We start from the raw sequence: 19,283 nt of genomic DNA, 5'->3' as shown, positions 1-19,283 counted from the left end.
AATAATACATGTAATAATACCAATAATAATAGAGAAAAATAATAAATGTACCATATATTCTCGAGTATAAGCTGACCCAAATATAAGCCAACCAGGAGCCTCACCCGAGTATAGGCTGAGGGGGGCTTTTTCAGTCTTAACAAAAGGGCTGAAAAACTAGGCTTATACTCGAGTAAATACAGTACATTTCATGATTGAGTGAGAAGAAGCTTGCCTTGCAGGAACCTGGTCCATTGAAGGCTTCAGCCACTCTTCTTTGGACACCTTCTGACTTGTGGACATCTTTCTTGAACCTTACAAAACTGCAACTCTCAACATTCAATACCATCGAGCTATGCTAGTTGAAGGGGCATTAAGCTGCATTGTCTCTAAGGTGTAGAACAGACGGGGCAACTTGGGCCCTCCGGGTGTTTTGGACTACAACTCCCACAACAGCCGGTAGGCTGTTAGGAATTGTGGGAGTTGCAGTCCAAAACACCCAGAGGGCCCAAGTTGGCCCATGCTTGGTATAGATGCGCCCTATGAAAATATACACCTAAACTCTGTTCATGCCCTCCTCTTTTATACCTTTCCTTTCTTTTTTTCTCTTTCTTTGTCATTATACTTTGGAAAATCCAACGTGCTGAAAAGGGCAACGACCCAGTTCAACTTCTTTAAAGGTTCTTGGACATCCCAGAGAGAAGAAAATCTTCCGAGAAGAGAAGGCAGTTATTAAACCTCATGCGGCATGGGGTGAGCCTGCGCCCCACCATGAATCCCACTCATGTGGCTCCACGGGGAGCCCCTTCCGCTGCGGAGCTGAACCGAGTAAATTAAAGCCTGGTGCTTGCCCAAATTTGAATACGCCTCTAGCACGAGTATCAGCTTTATGATATTTTTAATTAGCGTGCCTCTGTTTAATGGCCGGCTTTTTATTGCTTTGATGGATTTGTTTACCCGGCCCCGTGTTTATTCTGCATTGATCTTTCCACGGAGCTTGCTCTGTCGTCCTCGGGGGTTGCTTCCTGGAATCCAGTCCAACTCATTATATCCAAGAAGGTGAGGGCAGAGCTTGACCCAAGTGAAGGCAGGCCGTTCTCTGGGCTGCCCGACGCCAATGGGGAAATGCAGTCTCCATCTCTGTTCCAAGCAGGGGAATACACCTCATGGGCAGCTCAAATCTGGCTATCAATTGACCTCCTGGGTGTCATAAAATGATGATGATGATATTTATATTGCACTTTCCTCTTTTGAATGAGACACAAAGTTGCTATTCCTTTGAGGAACCCCTTGTATGACTCTGAGTCCAAAGATGGCCATAATGCTATGTTGGAGACACAAAGTTGCTATTCCTTTGAGGAACCCATTGTATGACTCTGAGTCAGAAGATGGCCATAATGCTATGCTGGAGACACAAAGTTGCTATTCCTTTGAGGAACCCATTATATGACTCTGTGTCAGAAGATGGCCATAATGCTATGTTGGAGACACAAAGTTGCTATTCCTTTGAGGAACCCTTTGTATGACTCTGAGTCAGAAGATGGCCATAATACTATGTTGGAGACACAAAGTTGCTATTCCTTTGAGGAACCCCTTGTATGACTCTGAGTCAGAAGATGGCCATAATGCTATGCTGGAGACACAAAGTTGCTATTCCTTTGAGGAACCCATTATATGACTCTGTGTCAGAAGATGGCCATAATGCTATGTTGGGGACACAAAGTTGCTATTCCTTTGAGGAACCCCTTGTATGACTCTGAGTCCGAAGATGGCCATAATGCTATGTTGGAGACACAAAGTTGCTATTCCTTTGAGGAACCCCTTGTATGATGACTCTGTGTCAGAAGATGACCATAACACTGTCAGGGTGGGTTGTAAAAACATCAGCTCTGCAGCACCCTGATTTATTGGTGATCATTTGACTCTCACCAATTCATCCTTGGTCAGCCTGCTTGCCCGTCCAGAAAAGCAGTACCACCAAACAACACCTCAGTTGCAAATCAGCTGAACACAGCGTTCCTAAGGCTTTATTCCACATATATACAAAGGTATTTACAAGTTGCAAAGTCCATCGCTCATTGCAGACATGCTTTCTCCTTGCCGTTCAATCAAGCACACACACACTACTGATAAGAGCACATTCCACAGTAGAATGACGAACAACCTGTCAGACCGGAAGTCACGACCTATTGGCTGCAGCAGGCTATCACTTAAACTGGCCTGCTGTTAACAGTTAAGTTACTGGAACACAAGTCCAATATACACAGTTGCAAACAGTAAAAAACACTTGATTCATCATTTCATCCTTGCACCCAAAATAAACCAACAAACACTATGTTGGAGACACAAAGTTGCTATTTCCTTGAGGAACTCATTCTATGACTCTGTGTCAGAAGAGGGCCATAATGCTATATTGGAGACACAAAGTTGCTATTTCGTTGAGGAACCCCTTGTATGACTGTGTCAGAAGATGGCCATAACACTATGTTGGAGACACAAAGTTGCTATTTCCTTGAGAAACCCCTTGTAGGACTCTGTGTCAGAAGACGGCCATAAAGTTATTTTGGGGGGCTAAGGGGGCAATCATCTACACTGTTGAATTCATGCAACTTGACCCCACCAACTGTCATGGTGCAATGGCTGTTAATACTGTGTCAAATTGCATTAATTCTACAATGTAGATGTCCCCTTTCCCTGTCATGGCTAAATACTATGGAGTCATGGGTGCTATCATTGCTCAGGCAGGGAGCATTGAAATGGTTGAAGAGAAGCTCTCAGAAGCTTTAGGTGCTCCTACTGCCTATTACAGAGAAAACCAGCTGATTCTTAATCTGTTCAAAACACAGATGTGTGCTTTTCATCTTAGGAACAGACAAGCATTTCGAGCTCTGAGGATGACCTAGGAAGGAATCCCACTGGAGCATTGCAGCACACCAAAATACTTGCGAGAAGCTACAAGAAGTATTGCTTGAATATCAAGCAAAAAGTGGGTGCTAGAAATAACATCATAGGAAAGCTGACTGGCACAACCTGGGGATCCCAACCAGAGACAGTGAAGACATCTGCTCTTGAGCTTTGCTACTGGGCTGATGAATAGGCATGCCTAGCGTGTCTAAGCCCTACACCACTGAAGAAATTATACTGTCTAGCTGGTATTGCACCTCCTGACATTTGTCAAGAAGTAGCAGCCAGCAGTGAAAGGACCAAGGCATTGTCATCTCCAACCCATCCTCTGTTCGGATATCAGCCAGCATGCCAATCAAGAAACAGCTTCCTAAGACTCACAGAGATACTCGCAGGAACCCCTCAGCAAGCAAGAGTCCAAAAGTGGCAGGCTAAAACCCAGAACCCCAATCCATGGCTGATATCAGATGAGAAACTCCCCTCTGAGCACACAGAAGACTGGGCAACCTGAGAGGCAAGAACAGTCTATGCTCTGGCACCACAAGATGCAGAGCCAACCTGAAGAAATGGGGCCACAAAGTGGAGTCCATGACATGTGAGTGTGGAGAAGAGCAAACCACAGACCACCTATTACAATGCAGTCTGAGCCCTGCCACATACACAAGGGAGGAACTTCTCACAGCGACACCAGAGGCAGTCCAAGTGGCCAGCTACTGGTCAAAAGAAATCGAGTATAGTGTCAAGTTTTTAACTTTGTATTTCTAAATACATTATAACTGTATCCTCAATAAATAAATAAATAAATATGGGTGCTGTCGTTTCACAGGTCTTTTAGCTTCCTCTGCCAAAGAGAAGGCTAAAGAGGAGATGCCTTACCAAACTACCAGGATTCCCAGGATTCCATACCATCCAGCCATGACAATTCAAGTGGGATGAAATTGTATTCATTCTACAATGGAGAAGATGCACCCCTCAAGCTTTTTAGAGAAAGCATTTATGTTGGAATCCCCAGGCTCACCAGCATGATTCTACGGTCAATGTCCATCATAGATAGCCTAAAGATTCTTACGTTAAAAAAACAGTAATATTGTTTTTCACAATTTTCACTTTTGGAAAGGTCCTGGGCATCGGATTTCAGTGAATGTGGAAGTCTGACTGTACTGCCTTTGGAATATGCTGTCTGGTGGAGTCTCCTTTGTTGGGAATCATCCTGGACTACTCAAGTCTAGATGTAGTGAGATAGATGATAGAGTTAGATTGAGGGAATCCTTTCCCTGTTTCCAAAGCATACCTAGACAGGCTTTACTGTGTTTCACTCTATTCTGTTTACGTCACATCCCTTACTCTGAAGTTAGTAGAAATATGAATCTCCAGGGACACTAACTTCCCATTGGTCAGAATGTCTTTTATGGCCCCAATAAACTGGACCATGAGGTTGGAACCATTTTGGTTCTCTCTTCTCCCTTTGTTCATCAAGCTAACAACACGTCCTGCCATCTCTCCTGGCAAGATGTAACTATTTAGATGTTTGTTATTTTTCCTTTCTTATTTTTCCTTAGAAACCAGTCTAGAGTAGACTAGACAGCTCCCAAGCCTTTCTATCTACAATGGAGTTCTTGTTACCTGAATAAATACTTTTTGAACTTTTACTGAGACTCTACACTCCACTGCCATCCTAAGTTGAAAGGCTTCTCTTTGCTCGCCCCGTGTAAGTAACTGCTGCATTTGAAAGCTTTTGCTTTTGCTACTCTGCTGATTTTTGGTGGAATCTCCCCCAGAGAGGGTTAAATTGAGTCTAACCGCTCAGAGATTACCACAACATCCTTATCTGGAAGCAGAGGCTCAATGGCCGTCTGTCAGGAGGGCTTTGATGGTGCCTTCCCACCTGGCAGAAGGGGATTAAACTGGATGGCCTTTAAAGGTCTCTTCCAACTCTAAGATTCCAACCCCTAAGCCTGTACCAAAGCCATCCAAATTCTACTATTAAGTCTAAAGAGGACCAGAGAAACTTTCCTCCAACAATTTTTTTTGATATAACGAGCCATTTTGTGATCTGAATAACTTGTTTCCGTTGCTGCAAATCTGCACCATGGAATATAGATTCCAAGCTTGATGGAAAACAAGCCTATTCTATGGGGCTTTTGAGATTGCCCAACGATGCCAATGGGGAAGTTATGATCCGTGCAATTGATCGTCGCTTGGTGGGTGTCCATAGCAACCTTCTTGCACAAGGCGTTCTCTTTTCTGACAAGCCAAACAGGGATTTGAAATTGTCTCGGGGCACAGCTGGAGGTAAGGAGGCCTCCGTATGCCGAAACAAAGGGGATATGTCTCCAGTTGTCCCACCTAATGATTTTTCCCTATAATCTGCCTTGCCTCAGGTATGCTGTCGAAGGAACAGAGTGGGACGTTGGCAGGTTTGTCAAAACAAAACTGGAGAGGTTGAACAAAATAATATTTTGTGTGTTAAACATGCCTTGGGAGCATTGTAAAATTATTTTCAGGTTGCAAGGGAGCAAAAGGAAGCATTCGATTTCCAGCTTGACCTGACAGGACATGATTGATTGGCCTATGAGACTGGAAGACTGACGGCAACGTTTGCATGAAGTTCATGTAAGAAAGACATGAAGGCACTCACCAGGAGGAGAATCTGTCAGTCACCCCTCCAAGATTTCATGTTATGCCTTTTATCTTATTGAACTCTGATCTGGAGCCTTGAATCAACCAAGGTGCAATCTGCATTATGGAATCAATACAGTTTAGTTGCCATTGCATAATGCTTTGGAATTCTGGGATTTGTAACACTCTTTGGCAGAGAAGGCTAAAACCATAACCCCCAGGATTCTATAGCACTTAGCCATGGCAGTTCAAGCTGTGTCAAACTGCATTAATTTCATGATGTAAATGGCCACAAGTGATTGCAGTCTGAAAAATGGACTATTTTGCTTTCTCTTGATCCTTAGTGTTGAGTGATTTCAGCTACCACTAGAATTGTGGGTTCGAAAGCCCGACGCGTCTATCTAATTCAGAAAGCCAAATCAGACACAGATGGGTAGAATGCAAAACCAGAGGTAATGAGTACACTGTGAGCTTCATAGGCTTTGGTGAGTACAATAGGGTTATTTCATTATTATTATTATTATTATTATTATTATTATTATTATTATTATTGTTCCAGCCACAATGTTTCATGTCAATTACCATATGAGCCATTTTTGGACAGGCTGAAAGAGGAAAGCACCTTCACACACTGGACCAGAAAGAACCTGAAAGACACTTTTTCCCCCAAAATGAGTTAAAAAGTGACATGAATGTGTTGCCACTAGTGGACACTATTTTGCATAGTACTGTGTTGTCACTAAAGAGTTACTTCACACATTCATGTTGTTGCATAAGTCTCGTGTTGTTAACAAAGGAGTTATGACCTGATAGGCAGTGCTTTCCGTATGACACATATAGCAATAATCTGGCCCAAATATGGTACTGGTCCCTGGCAAATTTGGGAGCATGGAGTGCCCATCTCCCACATCAGACACCTTGAGAATCACTGGTGTGGAGAACGCATGGGGATACTGGAATGCCCTGCCTATCATTCTAGATCAAACCATCAGGGCTGATTTCACCATATGGCACCATTCGCATTTTAGATGGCTGGCTGATTTTATTGTTGAGGTTTTTTTTACCTTGTGAAAGATTTTCTGACCTGAGAGGGAGGTCCAGTGAAAAGTATACCTGTCCAAATTGTGGACCTTCTGGACCTGAGACTCTAACGGAAGCACTTCAGAACGGGAAGGACACAACTTGAGGTTCAATCTAAGCTGGGGTCTCTGAAGAAAAGTAGTTATTTATGTCTGGTTTCTCTATCATTGGACATAGCAGCCAAGCCATGCTTGACATAACTCCGGAAGAGGAGAGAGCAAGTCTTCAGGAATGGCTCCAAATCTGCCTCGGGATGTCTCTCTTTGTACCTATACAGCTCCTCAAGGCCTGTCCTGGCCGTCTCCTTGGAGTTGATCTTCTTGAAGATCTCCGTCAGGTTGCCTTCCACTTTCTCATCTCCTGGACAGGAAGAGCCTTTGTCCTCTGTGGTCACCTGCTCTTCTTTAGAGTACCCTAGAATTTTGAATAGGTGGGCTTCCAACTCAGACTCATCTGTGTCTTCAATAAGATTGAGATGATCCAAGATCTCGTCTCCCTTCAGCTTGCAAAGGATGTGCAAAAGAGCCTTCACCGCCTGGAAAGGATAGCTGCTTTGGTACTTCTTCAGTTTCTCCTTGGGCCAAGCCTTCATGAAGTTATGAGTATCTAAGAGGACCTGATCCAAATTGATACAGTTGATGGTTTCTGCGAGGCGCTTGGTGATATGCCACAAACACTTGGCCACCATTTCTGAAAAGGCAAAGAGATTTGTGTTGGCTGTCATGCCTTCACCGAGCAGAAGCAGCAAAGAACTGAACAGCCTGGTCTGGTCGGATTTCTGCAAGACTTTGGTGACCAAGAGGTTGACTGCTTGACTAATTTTATGCCCTTCGTGATGATCTTCAATCGGGGAGTCTAGCATGAGGGTGACCAGGCTGCATAGTAGATCCTTCAGAACTCCTGCAGAAGCTTCCCTGGCCAGTCGGTCCACCTGGAAGAGAGCGATCATGCTACAAATGACACGGCTGTAAAGCTCTAGGACCTGCTCCCTTCTCATCTCCTCCTCCGCCGTCACATAGAGCCGATGGAGGAACTTCAGCTGCTGGACGACTGCTATCAAGAATTGGTTGATGTGGCCAGACATGATTTCCACTTTGTCCTCCTGCCGCAGAATCGCTTGGATCAGTAATAGGGCCTCAATGCAGGTGCTGATGTTGCCACTGGCTGCCTGGCAGATGATCATGTTGATGTTGGGAGGACTCCTCATCTTGGTCTGAGGCTCAAAGGTTACACTTTGGAGGAGCTGCCTCTCCAGTCTTGGATTGTTGCAGAAGACCGTTTCACCCACGTTCTCCACCTCAAAGTGATCAGTAGGGGAAACGAAATGTTCTTCTTCACCGACATCTTCGTCCTCACCCTCCTCTTCACCTTCTTCTTCATCATCTGTGCAGTAGTCACTTCCATAGTTCTGCTTGAAGGAGTCTGGGGATCCCTGCCTAGCAGACAGATTGAAGAAGAGGCTGCCCACTTTGTCCTCCCTTCCGTGCTTGGCTTCAGCCGCTTTTATATTCCCTTCCAAGGTACTCATGTGTTTGTCAGATATGTTTCCAATGACCTTGAAGGCTTCGACTCCAAAGACATCTCGGGCAATTCCAGTGACTTTCAAGGCAGCATTGTGAACAGCATTGTTTGAATCCCCTATCAACGTGATGATTGTCTTCAGTGCTTTCTTTGGGTTTGGTTGGCAGACCTCTGGGCCATAAGCCTTGAGCAGCCACCCCAACTCTTTCAAGCAGCCCACCCGTTGGTTGGCATTCTTGGCCTGGGCTCCTTCCAGGAGGTAACAGAAGGTCCTTGAAGCTGGGTAGACCACTGTTACCTGCTTCACGATGGCCCGCACCTCTTTCAGGATGGACTCCTTGGCCACCCCCATTTTCAGGAGAAGATAGGGGAGGAAGGAGGAGGCTTCATTCTCCATGAGCTCATACTTCTCTTCAATCAGCAGATCAAAGAGTCTTTTCAGGTAGTCCAAGGTCTTCATGAGCACCCACGTGTTGGTATCGAACAACCGCAGGCTGAGCCATTTCAGTAAAAGGTCCAGGCAGCTGATGGCTCCTTCCCGCTCCTCCTCCAAGTGCTTGGCCATCACGTTCAGAGCTTTAATGTGGTGCTGGAAATTGGAGTGAAACAGCTCCTCCTGCAACCAGTTGGCAATGCAACCGCTCATCTGAGCCTTGAGCTGCTCGATGTACTTGCTACTTGGAGTACTAAAGTTCCACCTCAGCACCCTCAGAGCCTTCTCATCCTTCATCCTTTGTTCTTTGGCTTTAGGAATAAGGATGAAAATGTGACCCAGCTTGGGGATCTCTTCTTTCATGCCAAAGTTTGCTTGCGTCTTCATATTTGGAAGCTTCTTCACTTTGAGGACAGTGCCTTCTGATTTGGCTTTTCTGACCTCCAAGCTCAACTCACTGGACGCCACATTTTCAGGAAAGTAAGAAGGAGGTGGGTTGCACTCCTTGGCAGAAGCCATGGTTGACTTGAACCAAGATTTGCTCGTCGGGAGCTTGGGAAGGGACTTGGAGAAGTGGAGCTTGGTGGAATTTCCTGCTTTCAGGTTCTCTAGAATCGCAAAAACCTGGTCTTGGGAAGCTGGCTTCAATCTGCTGGCAGCTTCAGACATCTTCCCGAAACCCAGGTGGAGAACGAAGAAGGGCAGAGCATCATGGGCTGCCATGCTCTTTTCATCATTAATGTCTTCCAGGTCTGCATAGAGGTGAGGCACACAACGAAACAAATCAGCAGAGACAGAACCAGAACAGGGAGAGGGCAGTTTTTCAGCCAGCCAACCCAGAATCCCTTGCTTGTGGTTGCTGTTCTCCTTCTTCAGTTCAGTTGTGGGATCTTCCCCTCCCAGCCAGTCCTTCATGCCAGTCTGTTCAGCCCAGGTTTCCACCGTTGTGAGAGCCATTGCTCTCAGGTTGCTCTTGTTCTCTCTCAAGATTGCAATGATGGACATTCCCAGAGTCTTGACATGATGCCGAAGGCCTGGGCCCATGGCCCTGGCCAACTGTTGGAGCACAATCAAGGTCTGCTTCACAAGGGATTTATTGGAGTCTTGCAAACAAGCCTTCAAGATGTTTGAGAGCTCCCCAATGTTGGGCTGGATGGCATCAACATTGCTGAGGATCCTAGACAGGTCCTCCAACCCGTCCTTGCGCACCTTCCAGTTTGGGTCCTGCATTTTTGCCACCAGCTCCCATGAGATCTTCTTCCGAATGTCAACAGCCTCCTTCTCCTTGAAGGGCTGGGCATCACCTCCTCTCTGGTCGTTTGCACTCTCTTTGCTGGACTTGTAGAAGCCTCGAGTTGGAGGGGGTGGTCTCTGGCCATGGACCTTCCCAAACTCAACATCTATCTGATAGAGGAGAGGTGACTTTTCATTCTCAAAGAAGGTCCTCAATGGGAGTCCTACATACAGGTACATGACTCCCAGGAGATGGAAAGCAGAAGCCCTTTCATCTGGGTGGATGGCTGCCATGGCAGTTTTGATGTAGCTAATGAGGTTTTTGGCTTCCATGCCTACAAAGCCAAACTCCTTGATGGCCTCAGACAGCCAGTTGAATGTTTCTGCGTGGGTCCTGGGGCTCTCTTGCAAGAAAGCAGCCTTGGCAACCTTCTCTGCAGTCCAGGGCAATCCGCATGCCTCTGCCACGGCAGTTAGAGCTATTTTGGTGTCCTTGTTCAAGATTATATCCCCGATCTTCTCCACTAACTTTCCCAAGACAAGCCGAGCTGCAGCTTTGGAGAAGTTCCCCCTCTGAGCAACGAGGGTGACGATACACAGCTTCTTCTGAATCACATGGAGTTTGGTGTCATTCCATCCCGGTCCTTTATCCAATAACCTCACTAACGCTTGGCAAGGCACCTGGTGCTTTTCCATCCCTTCCACAGCCTTCTGCAAGGTCTCCAGGGAGGAAAACCGCTCTTTCCAGTCTTTGCTGTCCAGGCGTTGGAGACAGGATGCCGGGAGAACAGCCACGGCTTCCAGGTCACATAATTCTTCTGAAAGTTCCTCCTCCGACTCATCCTTTAGCTCTAGCATCTTGGCTGGCCTTGAGTTCTAGAACGTGGAGCATGGCGACTTTGCCCAAGGGGATGTCTCCCAGCTGAGAGAAAGCCAAGGGCATTCCAGGAAAGGACCGGGGAAGCCAGGGGTCTCTTTGGAGATGTTCTTGGCACCCCAAACATCTGAGCTGCCCCCGAGAAGGAGCCGATGGTGCTCAGCCTTTCGGGGAAGGGGGCTGCCCAGAGGGCTGCTGTTCCAGCTTAGCCTGCAGTGACCCTGCCTGAAGCCTCAGGTGGTCATTGTGAGGTCAGTGGCGCTTGGGCAAGGGCAGAGAGCCACTGGGACATAGCAGCAAGGGACCTGAAACTCCAAAGACCCATGTCGGATCAACCTATATTGGCCTCTTTCCCAGTCATTGTAGGTACATTCGGTACCTAAAGCAGAGGGGAGTGCAGTGTATTCAGATCTATAGATGAGCTTATGTTAGGAAACAGGAGAGAAAATACACCAGATGTTCTGGTAAGGTTCAAAAAAAGGTTTTTAAAAAACTTACTTTTATTGTTGCAGGTAATACATCTCAGATAAGAGTGTATTTAGACAAAAGAAAGTTTTCTCCTTTGGTAAAAGAATTCCATGACTGCCAATCTGCTATCGAGTACAATTCAAACTGCTGGGTTTAGCCTATAAAGCCCTAAATGGTTCTGGCCCAGCTTACCTGTCCAAATGTATCTCCCTCTATGAACCACCGTGGAGTTTAAGTTCATCTGGGGAGGCCCTGCTCTCAATCCCACCTCCCTCACAGGCGTAATTGGCGGAGATGAGAGACAGGGCCTTCTCAGTGGTGGCCCCTTGGCTGTAGAACTCTCTCCTCAGGGATATTAGATCAACCCCCTCCATCCTGACCTTCCACAAGAGAGTGAAAATGTGGCTTTGTGACTAAGCCTTTAGAGAACTGGTGCAATAGTGTTAGGGATTCCTCTTCTTCAGAAGAGGAAGGGGAGCAGGAAAGTGTTCATGAATCTGAGGGTGAGTTGGAATCTGAGGAGGAGACTTTGCAAGTACCCACATTTCAGGAGAGGCGAAAGGAAACAGAGCAGAGACGTCGTTTAGCTAGAATAGCTGCCAGAAATGCAGCTGAGTAATTGGGAACTGCCCTAGCAGCTGTGAGGGGACTCAGGGCTATAAAACAGAAGCAGGTGCAGCCAGCTCTTGCTGGTAACAAACTGACTCTAATGCCTTTGCTCCCCGTGTGCCTACTCTGAGTCTGCATCTGAATTTATTGCTGTTTCTTTGCCTGAAGTAAGACTGCTATTTGATTTGGGACTGTATCAAAGACTAAGAACTGCCTTCGCCCTAAGACTTCTTTGCTTCCTTCTGCATTATTGCACAGAGTGTGCTGTACTTTATGTTTTGCTGAAGTAAAGCAGTTTTCATTTACTTACCACAGTGTCTTAAGGCTGTTCTTGAAAGACAAAACAGGACAAATAGATAGACTTGGAAGAACGTGCAATGACCATTGGAACGGCCCGGATTACGCTTGTAGATTACGTGTTAAACTTTGAATTATATTGTTTTTTAAATATTTTAATTGTTTTTAATGTACTTTTAATTTCTATTTCAATATTTATTTAAGCGCACATTGTGCTTTAAGGCATCAAATCATTACTTGTATGTAAAGCCGCCTTGATTCCCCTCCCGGGTGAGAAAGGCAGGGTAGAAATGTCATAAATACATACATACATACATACATACATACATACATACATACATACATACATAAATTTAACTCCCATGCCTCTGTATCAGGCTGCTTTTACACTGCCTTATTTCCACAATGTAGGTGCATCCTTACTTGCAGTGAAAAGGAAACAACTAACATTCCTTATTGTACCATTTTGGAAGAATATTTGCCATTCAAGACTCATGTTGTATCCCAGCCACAGGCTGGCCAGATTCTAGATGCAGATGGAAGGGATTCTGGGGATTCTGGATTTGGGATTCAAGATCAGCAGTCTGAGGCAGAAGTTAGCTCAGACATGCAGTTGCAGGATGAGCTGCTGATTCCAGGAGAAACAGATAACGATCAAGCTGACATGAGAAATATTGAGGGAGAGACTTCAGCCTTGGAAAATAATGAGGATGACGGTTTAGCTTCTGACCAGGTGCAAGATAACGAGGAGTTATCTAGAGGGGACCGTTTGTCTTGGATGGGTTCCCAGGTCCGTAGAAGTGAGCGTTTGGAGCGCAAACGTGAATCTAGCTGTGGGAAGAGGAATGCATTCCTAAGTTGTTATTAAAGCATGCTTTCACAGACTATTCTTTGTCAGTGCAATTTCATCGCTTCATCTGTGTGGAAGTTCTACCTATCCAACGTTCTTGGATTCTTGGGCCTTGTTTTTGGACTCTTTGCCTTGTGGTTTATCTTGGATTCTTGGACTTTGTTCTTGGACTCTATGGGCTAATTCTTCACCTTGTGGATTATCTTGGATTCTTGGATCTTGTGCTTTGGACTCTATGGACTAATTCTTTGCCTCATGGATTATTGTTCCTGCTATGCTCTTTGAACCTATGGACCTAGCCTTTTGGATTAATAGACATTTATGTACTTTGTGAATCTCTTGGACCTATTGACTCTTTCACTACAACTTTGAACTACCTTTTTAATTGCTTGCTTGATTTATATTCTGCTTTGCTTAATAAAAACTTCAAAAGACTACCTGTGTGTCTGACTGGGTATCTATAGCAAGGTGAACTTAGCCTGAGGTGCGACAACTCAATGGTGCACTAAATTCACATGCTGAAGAAACAAAAATCTCTGTACAAAAATATAACATTTCTGAACAAAAGTATTAGTCTCTACACATACCAAACTGAATTAATTTTGCACCAGATAAGTCTTAAATTGTGAAAATTCTCAGCAGAACAAGATTTTCCTAGTCAGGGATCCCAGATACATGAGAAATACATTTTCAACTCTTTTCCCCCTCAGATACTATTGAATGTTCTTTCCATCCCTCATCTGCTCTCAAGAAAGTTTCCCATATCTTTCTTTGTGGCTTTTTCAAGCTGCAATCCAACTTCGCCCACCGATTCCCTAAGAGCCTTTCGCTCAAAATAAACTGTCAACAAATCTGCTCCGTACTTCTAAAATTAAAACACAAAGGAAAACAAAAGCAAAATATGATGTTGATGATTCATTCCGTATCCTGCTGTTGACGCTCAAGCACATTTCCTAGAATCAGTAATTGAGAGACAATGCTTTGGTTTCCTTTGAATGGGTTATTGGGCTCTGCATCCCGAAGGCTATATTAATATATCTCAAAAGATGAGCAGGTCAATATGCAGGGAGGTCATGGGTGCATAGAAACACTGAGTGGGAAGAAAACCCTGGGTCATTTGGCCAGCGTTGCTAAACAGCTGTGGTCCATGAAGCAGGACCAGTTGGCAAGCTGTTCTTTGCCAATCTGGAACTGGTTTCGATTACAGGAAGTAGCCAATGAGTCCAAATATGATGCCCACTGGTGGCCCATTGAACAAAAAGGCCTACTGGTCTTCCCTTTACATAGATTAAGAAGTTCTGATCTAGTCTATTCTTGGGACCTACTTGACAAGTGGCCATCCCATCTCTTTCCAAGTCAGTAGTTCTCAACCCATGGGTCCCCAGATGTTTTTGGGTTACAACTTCCAAAAATCCCAACCAGTTTACCAGCTGTTAGGATTTCTGGAAGTTGAAGGCCAAAACATCTGGGGACCCACAGGTTGAGAACCACTAGTTTAAGACTTCCAATGAAAGAGAACCTGCTACCTTTCCAGGTAATCTGTTTCAGGTTTGAATTATCATATGACCAGAGAAATAGTTCTAAATTAAATCAGTCTGTTGTCATTTGAGTCCATATGTTTGGATCCTATCCTTGGGAAGCAGAAACAAAGCTTGCTCCACCTTCTATGCAACAAACTTGAAATGTTAAAAGAGTTTGTTAAATTGATCACACTGCTCAGGTCTTCGATGTCAGCCTTTAGATACTATAGAAGGGTTTGCTTTCTTGCTGACCCTGCTCCAGATCTCCAATGTGACAATCTTGAGATATTGGAAGGGTTTATTATATTGGTGACACTGCTCCAGATTTTTTATGTGGCAACCTTGAAGGTATTAGAAGAGTTTGCTTTCTTGGTAACCCTTCTATATGACAAGTTGAGATATTAGAAAGGTTGGTTTTCTTGATGACCCTTCTATATGACAAGTTGAGATATCAGAAGGGTTGGTTTTCTTGGTGACCCTTCTATATGACAAGTTGAGATATCAGAAGGGTTGGTTTTCTTGGTGACCCTTCTATATGACAAGTTGAGTTATCAGAAGGGTTGGTTTTCTTGGTGACCCTTCTATATGACAAGTTGAGATATTAGAAGGGTTGGTTTTCTTGGTGACCCTTCTATATGACAAGTTGAGATATTAGAAGGGGTGGTTTTCTTGGTGACCCTTCTATATGACAAGTTGAGATATCAGAAGGGTTGGTTTTCTTGGTGACCCTTCTATATGACAAGTTGAGATATCAGAAGGGTTGGTTTTCTTGGTGACCCTTCTATATGACAAGTTGAGATATTAGAAGGGGTGGTTTTCTTGGTGACCCTTCTATATGACAAGTTGAGATATTAGAAGGGTTTGCTTCTTGGTGACCCTTCTATATGACAAGTTGAGATATTAGAAGGGTTTGCTTCTTGGTGACCCTTCTATATAACAAGTTGAGATATTAGGAGAGTTTGCTTTCTTGGTGACCCTTCTATATGACAAGTTGAGATATCAGAAGGGTTTGCTTTCTTAGTGACACTTCTATATGACAAGTTGAGATATTAGAAGGGTTTGCTTTCTTGGTGACCCTTCTATATGACAAGTTGAGATATTAGAAGAGTCAACTTTCTTGGTCATCTTTCTCCAGATCTTCCATGAGACAAGTTGAGATATTTGCTTCCTTCCTTCCCTGCTCTAGAAGAATTCCAGTTTTGAACTTTCTTCAAATTTTTCCAGGACCGTTGGTGCCAATAACTTGACCTCAGGCTTGGCTTTGTAATTAGTTAGCAACCTGTATATCTGGTTGGAAAACCCAGTTTGGAGGTCTGGATCCTAATGGCAGTCCTGGTGCGGTTTGGTAGGTGATGGACTATGGATGATGGGAATTACAATACCTTCACTCACTTCCACAGACCACTGAGACCCCCACCAATGACTGATCAAGACCAAACCTGGCACATAGAACCCCCATAAGCCACTCTACATCCTGGCGCTGTTTGGAGGGGGATGGACCATGGATGATGGGACTTACAATACCTTCACTCACTTCCACAGACCACTGAGACCCCCACCAATGACTGATCAAGACCAAACTTGGCACACAGAGCCCCAATAACCCATTCTACACCCTGGTGTGATTTGGAGGAGGGGGGACCATGGACGATGGGACTTGCAATACCTTCACTCACTTCCTGAGAGTACTGCGACTCCCACCAATGACAAATCAGTACCAAACTTGGCACACACAGCCCCCATGACCCACTCTACGTCCTGATGTGGTTTGGAAGAGTTTGGACCATGGATAATGGGACTTGCAGTATCTTCACTCTCTTCCTTAAACCACAACGACCCCCAACAAAGACTGATCAAGACCAAACCTGGCACATAAAACCCCCATAAGCCACTCTACATCCTGGCGCTGTTTGGAGGGGGATGGACCATGGGTGATGGGACTTGCAATACCTTCACTCACTTCCTGAGACCACAGCGACTCCCACCAATCACTGATCAAGACTGATCTTGGAACATAAAGCCCCCATGACTAATTCTACATCCTGGCGCTGTTTGGAGGGAGATGGACCATGGACAATGGGACTTGGATATGGGAGTTGTAGTTCACCCACACCCACTGAAACCAGCTGACATTGGATCGAGACTATACTTGGAACACAGGCAAATAATGCCTCTCTTAAATGACCCGGGCACCACCGGGTCCCCCAGCTAGTGCCAAATAAATGCTATGGTCTGGAGACTGCACATTGTTGCAGGTGTACTGATGCCCGATCTACACTGCCATATAATGGACTTTGAAACTGCATTATATGGTCAGTGTAGACTCATATCATAATGCAGTTCAACGAGTTAAACTGCATTATATGAACCTACACTGACCCTATAATATAGTTTCAAACACACATTGTCTCAGGCCCCATCTACACTGCTCTGAACTGGATTATATGGCAGTGTAGACTCATATAATCCAGTTCAAAGCAGAGAATGTGTTTTGGTAATCCGAATTATATAGCATTGTAGAATAGGGGCCTCAGTTAACTAAAATCTTTTACATCAACCCGAAACAAAGCAAGCCTTACACAAACGAAAATCCATTTTAACATGGGGATTTTTAACAATTGCATGAAATTAGTAATACGCTCGTAATTTAGGAAATAATTGAGGAGCGAAAGTATTGAGCTGGAAAAGCATCAATTTAATGAGCATCTTTACGTCACTCAGGAGCTCATTTTATTTATAAACTATTTCCAGCCAACAACAAACTCGTATTTCGCCCACATCTGTCTTTTCAGCTATAAAGATGCTTATATTTTTTAAAAAATGTCCTTGCTCAAAGTAGATATGTTGATTGGGTTTACAGAAACATAGTCGACAACTACGTTTTCTTCCACGCTGTTAATCCCAAATGCAAAAAAGGAAGACAGTTGCGAGAGAAGAGATGGATTCAAAGAGCCTTATTGCAGGGATCTAAGAATAATATGTGCTCTGACTTCTTTTTATGCCGAGATATGCCTCAGATCAATATTCCTAGGCAACGTTTTGCAAAGACCACCAGCACTGAAGCAATGCTCCTACGCCATCAACTCCGCTGGACTGAAGGCCACCTTGTCCGAATGCCCAAAGATCACCGTCTCCCAAAGCAGTTACTCTACTCTCAACTCAAGAATGAAAATGAAAAGTTGGTGGACAGGAAAAGAGATTGAAAGATGGGCTTAAAGCCAACCATAAGGGCTGTGGCGCAGCTGGCTAGTAACCAGCTGCTATAAATCACTACTGACCGATAGGTCATGAGTTCGAAGCCCGGGTCGGGTTAAGCCTCCGACCATTAATAGCCCCAGCTTGCTGTTGACCTATGCAGCCCCGAAAGACAGCTGCACCTGTCAATTAGGGAAATTTAGGGATGCTTTATGCAGGAGGCTAATTTACAACACCATAAAACTGCCAGCAAAACACGAGGAAAGGAATGCGGAAGTGCAGCCACTACTGGACGGTGAAGCAACAGCTCCCCCTGTGGCCGGAATCGTGAAGCTGGAAAAATGTTAAAAATGCCTCTGAGTCTGTCTAATGTATGTTGTTTGTCTGTTGGCATTGAATGTTTGCCATATATGTGTTCATTGTAATCCGCCCTGAGTCCCCTTCGGGGTGAGAAGGGCGGAATATAAATACTGTAAGTAAATAATAAATAAATAGACACTGACAACTGGGAAGCCCTGGCCCTTGTGCTCTAATTGGAGGTCAGCTGTGACCAGCAGTGCTGCGGAGTTCGAAGAGGAACGAATGGAGAGCTTAAGAGAGAAATGTGCCAAGAGGAAGGAGTGTCATGCCAACCCTGACCGGGACTGCCTTCCACTTGGAAACCGATGTCCTCACTGCGGAAGAACATGCGGGTCAAGAATCGGTCTCTTCAGCCACCTACGGACACACCCCCAAGACACCAGAAATTACTGTATATGCATGTATTTGACTAAGTTTCTGTGGGATCACTACCTGTGTATGTGTGTGTTAAGGGAAAAACACCTGGTCAATTACAACTCATAGTTGAGTAATTAGAACAATCAAGGCTAACAAGCTTGAACCACTCCCTGAATGGGGTATAACTTTGGGAAATATTTGTAATGTCTTTTGGGGACTTACTGAATACTTGCTGAGAGCCTACTATGAAGATGCATGAGTTTAATGCAAGGAACTTTATATGAGCTTTGTTGCTGGAAGTTTTACTGTGTTTCTTTTTGACTCTGCTACTTAAGAGTAAATTTTTGATTTTCTTCCGTTTTCCTAGCTTGTTTCTTTTGCTCATTGTGGATGCACAAAAGGGCTGGATAAGTCTGGACAGGACTGCATGCAGTTCGTTTTTCAACAAACCGGTAACACCATCATCCTCGGCCTACGAGGGATCTCCTGACACTGTAAAATTAATCCATTTTGACACTGCTTTAACTGTCATGGCTCAATGCTATGGGATCCAGAGACTTGTAGTTTTGCAAGGTCTTTGGCCTTCTCTCTCAGAGAATCCTGGTACGTCACCAGCTTCCATTTTCCATAGCATTGAGCCATGGCTGTTGAAGTGAGGTTGAACTGCATTCAGTTTATATTGTAGATGCGCCCTAAGATTATCTTTTTTGCTTTTGAGCATCTTAAAGAAGTCACTTAACATGGATCTAAGGACAGCAATGGCTTGCAAAAGATACCTCTGGCATTACCAGGTTTAAAAGCTAATTCATTACTGGGCACAATTCAAGCTGCTATTCATTATCTGTAAAGTCCTATATATCTAAAATCCAGACTATCTGAGTGTCCATATTCCTTCATAGAGGCTTATGTCAGAGTTAATCTAGACTTCTCTGCATGTTATTTGTTTGCTGCAGAAGTTCTTTTAATTGCTTTATATTACAG

The 19,283-nt window shown here is 44.5% G+C and overlaps 1 protein-coding gene across 1 annotated transcript; it reads right to left on the bottom strand.

Annotated features, from left to right (window-relative positions):
- Nucleotides 1–6,518: 6,518 nt before the first annotated feature.
- On the bottom strand, nucleotides 6,519–10,856 carry LOC100552497 (cytoskeleton-associated protein 5-like). Its single transcript, XM_062976925.1, has one exon. The coding sequence runs from the start codon at nucleotides 10,625–10,627 to the stop codon at nucleotides 6,725–6,727; it is 3,903 nt and encodes a 1,300-aa protein (XP_062832995.1). The 5' UTR covers nucleotides 10,628–10,856; the 3' UTR covers nucleotides 6,519–6,724.
- Between the last annotated feature and the right edge of the window lie 8,427 nt (nucleotides 10,857–19,283).

This window comes from Anolis carolinensis, chromosome 3, assembly GCF_035594765.1.
Source record: "Anolis carolinensis isolate JA03-04 chromosome 3, rAnoCar3.1.pri, whole genome shotgun sequence".
In the NCBI taxonomy this organism is placed as follows: domain Eukaryota; kingdom Metazoa; phylum Chordata; class Lepidosauria; order Squamata; family Dactyloidae; genus Anolis; species Anolis carolinensis.
This window is presented reverse-complemented; position numbering and strand designations above follow the sequence as displayed.

What these genes read in the sequence shown, in the direction of transcription:
- LOC100552497 (XM_062976925.1), bottom strand. Translation starts at nt 10,627, where the DNA reads ATGCTAGAGCTAAAGGATGAGTCGGAGGAGGAACTTTCAGAAGAATTA.